At 45.3% G+C, this 5,000-nt stretch overlaps 1 protein-coding gene across 2 annotated transcripts in view; it reads right to left on the bottom strand.

Moving 5' to 3' along the window:
- LOC113829630 (putative neural-cadherin 2) overlaps positions 1 to 5,000 on the bottom strand; it is a gene marked incomplete at its 3' end in the record, with an annotated part of 134,746 nt that overhangs the window by 5,072 nt on the left and 124,674 nt on the right. For both annotated transcript variants that reach the window (XM_070136379.1, XM_070136380.1), the window contains 3 exon segments: positions 1,520 to 1,711; positions 2,599 to 2,760; positions 4,167 to 4,270. In XM_070136379.1, coding sequence (XP_069992480.1) covers positions 1,520 to 1,711; positions 2,599 to 2,760; positions 4,167 to 4,270 — 458 coding nt within the window.

The raw sequence follows: 5,000 nt of genomic DNA, 5'->3' as shown, positions 1-5,000 counted from the left end.
CACACACACACACACACACACACACGCACGCACGCACACACACGCACTTACGCACACACAAACACACACACATATATATATATATGTGTGTGTGTGTAATATATATATCATATATGCATATATATATATATATATATATATATATATATATATATATATATATATATATATATAAATTTAATAGATGTGCATATGTATATGTATTCAAATTTCTATGCATGTGTACATGTATATATATATATATATATTACTTTTTTTTTTTATAGATATGCATTTGCATGTGTCTATGTATTCATATTTCAATGCATGTATGCATATAAGCGTGTATATATACATGTATGTGACCAAGTATGTATACCACTATGTATGTGTGCACGTATGCATGCATCAATGCATATCTTCAATGTGTAAGTGTATGCACCCATACACACACACACACATACACACACGCGCGAACTTAAGCATAAACACCTATACACATGTTCTCAGACACAAACACACGCACGAACCGGAATCTGAAAGCAACCAGAGAGAGAATCGAAAATTACCCAACAATCCACCCCACTAACTACCCACCCACCTAACAGCCCACCTGCCCACCTACCCACTTAATTACAACCCACCTACCCGCACAACTACACAGCAACCCATCCACCCACCCACCCACTCGTTTAACTACCCACCCACCCACCCACACAACTACCCCATCCACCCACATCGTTTACACCTAACCCAACCACCCACCCACTCACTCAGCAACTACCATCCACCCACTTCGCTCAACTTCCACCCAACCCATCCTAAGCTAAACCTAACCCTAGCACCCAAACCCACTCGTTGTATCCTAACCCATCCAGCAGCCCATCCTTGCTCAACTACCCTACAACCATAATCACCTACCCCTCAACAACCCCCCCACCCATCCACCCACCTCCTACAATCACCCACCACCCCCTCAACAACCCACCCCACACTCAACAACCCACCTACCCTCCCACCCCATCCAGCCCACCCCCAGGCCTTTCCTAACACACCCGAACCCCACCTTTCTATCCTGACCACATCCCAACAGCCCACCCCGCCCAACCACCCTACAACCCCACCCTCCCACCCTTCCACCCCCATCCACTCACACCCTCCCCACCCACTCAACAACCCCCTCCCCACCCACCCACTCACCCTCTAACCCCACCCGACCCACCCACCCGTCTACCCACCCACCCATCCAACCACCTCCCACCCATCCACATCACACACCACCCATCCCTCTAACCCATCCTCACCCATCCACCCACCCTCACTTAACACCTCCCACCCTCAGCAATACACCATCCACCCATCTACTCCATCCACCCTTCCACCTCTGCTCAACACTCTCCCATCCCCCCAACTCCCACTCCCCCACCCCACCCTCAACACTTCACACCCCACTAGCCCCACTCCCCACTCCATCCACCCCCCCCCCAACTTCCACTCCCACCCCACCCCCCACCCCTTTCCCTAACACACCCGAACCCACCTCTCTATCCTGACGGAGTGCCACTTGCCGTCGTTGAGGTGCACCTGCTGGAGGCACAGGTGTATGGTGGGACTCTGGTGAAGGGCGAGCTTGAGGCAGACTTGGCCGCCCACGAGGTGCACAGCCATGAGGTCACGCCCGTGCTGGGAGCTCAGCGCCAGGAGCTGACCCGAGCTCGCCCACGTGCGGAATCTTGTGGGCGGGGGAGAGGTAAGGTCATGAGTGATGGTGATGATGATGATGGTGGTGGTGGTGATGACGATGGTGGTGGTGGTAGTGGTGGTGGTGGTGGTGGTGGTGGTGGTGGTGGTGGTGGTGATGGTGATGGTGATGGTGATGATGATGGTGATGGTGATGATGATGATGATGATGATGATGGTGATGGTGATGATGGTGGTGGTGATGATGGTGTTGATGATGGTGGTGGTGGTGGTGGTGGTGGTGATGATGATTTTGATGATGATGATGATGATGATGATGATGATGATGATGATGGTGATGATGATGATGATGATGATGATGATGATGATGGTGGTGATGATGGTGGTGGTTAAGATGATGATGGTGGTGGTGATGGCGATAAAGATGGTGGTGGTGAAGAGGATGCAAGTTCTTGGGCCCTGGTGGTGACGATATTGATGGTGATGATCATAATTATCACCATGATCATTATCATCATCATATTGAAAATAATAATAACAAGAACAATAATAATGATAATAATAATATAAAGAACAATAACAATAACAACAACAATAATAATAAAAACATATTAACAATAATAATGATGTCGATAATGATAGTGAAGATAATAATGATAATAATAATGATAAAACTGATAATAATGGTAATAAGAACATCAATAATAATAACAACAGCAAAAATAATAATAATGATAATAACAATAATGATAATGATAACAATAATTATCATAATAATACTAATTATCATCTTTATCATCATAATCGTTATCATTATCATCATCATCATCATCATCGTTACCATTATCCTCACCACAGCAACACCCCACCCAACCCACACCCAAAACCCACCCCCAAACCCACCCGCCCACCTCATACCTCAAGTGAACCGTGGTGGTGTTCGGAGGCGGCACGGCAGACAGGGCCACTTTCACGTAGCTGCTGGCACTGAAGGAGGCAGGCTGCGTCCTCAGGTGGCAGGTGTCGCCTTCCCAGCCCGGGAGACACTCACACTTGGGGCCTGTGTCGCTTCTCACGCACCTGACACCGGGAGAGGCAGGGTGTGTGTATTGCGCTGTGAGCTGTTTTGGGGACGGATGGGGACGGCTGTGTGTTGTGTCGGAGGCTGTGGGTCGGGTTGAATGGCTGTTCGTTTGTTTGTGTATCTGTCTGTCTGTTTGTTCATCTGTCTTTCTGTCTGTTCATCTATCTGTCTGTCTATCTGTCTTTTTGTTCATCTGTCTATCTGTCTGTTTGTTCATCTGTTTAGCTGTGAGCTGTTTTGGGGGCGGATGGGGACGGCTGTGTGCTGTGTCGGAGGGTGTGGGTCGGGTTGACTGGCTGTTTGTTTGTTTGTGTATCCGTCTGTCTGTTTGTTCATATGTCTTTCTGTATGTCTGTTTGTTCATCTATCTATCTGTCTATCTGTCTGTTTATTCATCTGTCTATCTGTCTGTTCATCTGTCTATCTGTCTGCTCATCTATCTGTCTGTCTGTTTGTTCATCTGTCTATCTGTCTGTTTGTTTATCTGTTTATCTATTTCTTTATTTATTTCCATTTTTACTATCTGTCTGTTTGTCTGTTTATCCACCTATCTTTATGTCTGTCTGTCTGTCTATCCGTCTATCTATACGTCTGTTTGTCTGTCTATCTGTCTTATTGAATACCTGTTTATCTATCTATCTAATCATTTTGCTATCTCTGTCTATCTATTCATCTACCAATCAATGTATTTCTTTTCTTTCTATATATATATATATGCTATCCATCTATCTATATGTCTGTCTGGCTGACTATCTGTCTTATATATATACCTATATTATATATATATATATATATATATATATATGTGTCTCTGCGGTGGCTATCTATCTTGTCACTGTACCAATCAATGTATTTCTTTTCTTTCTATATGTGTGTCTCTGTGTGTGTATGTGTGTGTTTATTTCTTTGTTTGTTTGTGTGGTAGTGTGTGTGTGTGTGTTTGTGTTTGTGGGGTGTGTTTGTTTGGTTGTGTGTGTGTGTGTGTGTGTGTGTGTGTGTGTGTGTGTGTGTGTGTGTGTGTGTGTGTGTGTGTTTGTTTGATTGTTTGTTTGTGTATGTGCATGTGTGTGTTTGTTTGTTTGTGGGTGGGTATATGTGTGCTTGTTTGTTTGTTTGTTTGTTTGTTTGTTTGTTTGTGTGTGTGTGTGTATTTATGTACATATGTATGTACGTAAAAGCAAGCGTAACGCAATCACCTGTACAGTCACGCAGATATACAACTGAAGACCTATACAGCTCTAGAATTTTTACATCAATACACCAAAAAAAAGACCGTACAGAACAGGTGAACACTTACACAAAACGGAACACTTACACCAGCCACTCGGTTACAACGCTAAGCAGATGGACAGTCGCGCAATCAGAAACAAAACGTGTTCAGAACCTGTTTGGTCGCACCCACCTTGCATGCGGCGCACACAGGACCCCTCCGTCTGCGCACGCGTCGCCATGGAAACACCCCGGAGAGCTGCCCTCGCCCAGGACCGCATCGCCGAGGTCACGGAGCTGGCGAAGGGGGAAGGAACCGAGGGGGAAATTAGGTCAAAGGTTATTCTGATTCCTCGGGAAGCTATCTGTCAGAGATTTAGATCTATTTTCTTGTCTGTTTTATTATCCTTATTCTATTTCAAAGTCGATTAGATTGACTTTATGAGACGATTCATAAAAATAATTGTTTTTTTTTCCTCCTCACTTCGTATCATATTCTGTAGTCGATTAGATTATTTGAATTCATGAGACGATTCATAAAAATAATTGTTTTTTTTTTCCTCCACACTTCGCTTCACATAAACTTGTCTGTACACGTGACGGCATCCTTCCATGCTATTCAACTCGCTTTCTATTGCAACCAGGTGGACCGAGTGGGAATATAAAGCAACAATACAAGCAAAAATTTTAGTGTTTCAATTCTCTTTACACGCACATATGAACACACACACACAGGCAGACACACACATACAAACACATATGTATACACACACACACACAAGCAGACAGACACAAGCAGACACACACACAGACACACAACACACACGCCCCCCCACGCACACACGCCCACACACACAACACACACAGACACACACACACACACACACACACACACACACACACACACTCACACAACACACACACACACACGCCCCCCTCCCCCACACACACACACATCCCCCATCCCATACACACACGCCCCACACACACCCTCCCCACCTCCCCCCACACGCCCTCCCCCATACAC

The sequence above is a fragment of the Penaeus vannamei genome, chromosome 22 (assembly GCF_042767895.1).
Source record: "Penaeus vannamei isolate JL-2024 chromosome 22, ASM4276789v1, whole genome shotgun sequence".
Lineage (NCBI taxonomy): Eukaryota > Metazoa > Arthropoda > Malacostraca > Decapoda > Penaeidae > Penaeus > Penaeus vannamei.
This window is presented reverse-complemented; position numbering and strand designations above follow the sequence as displayed.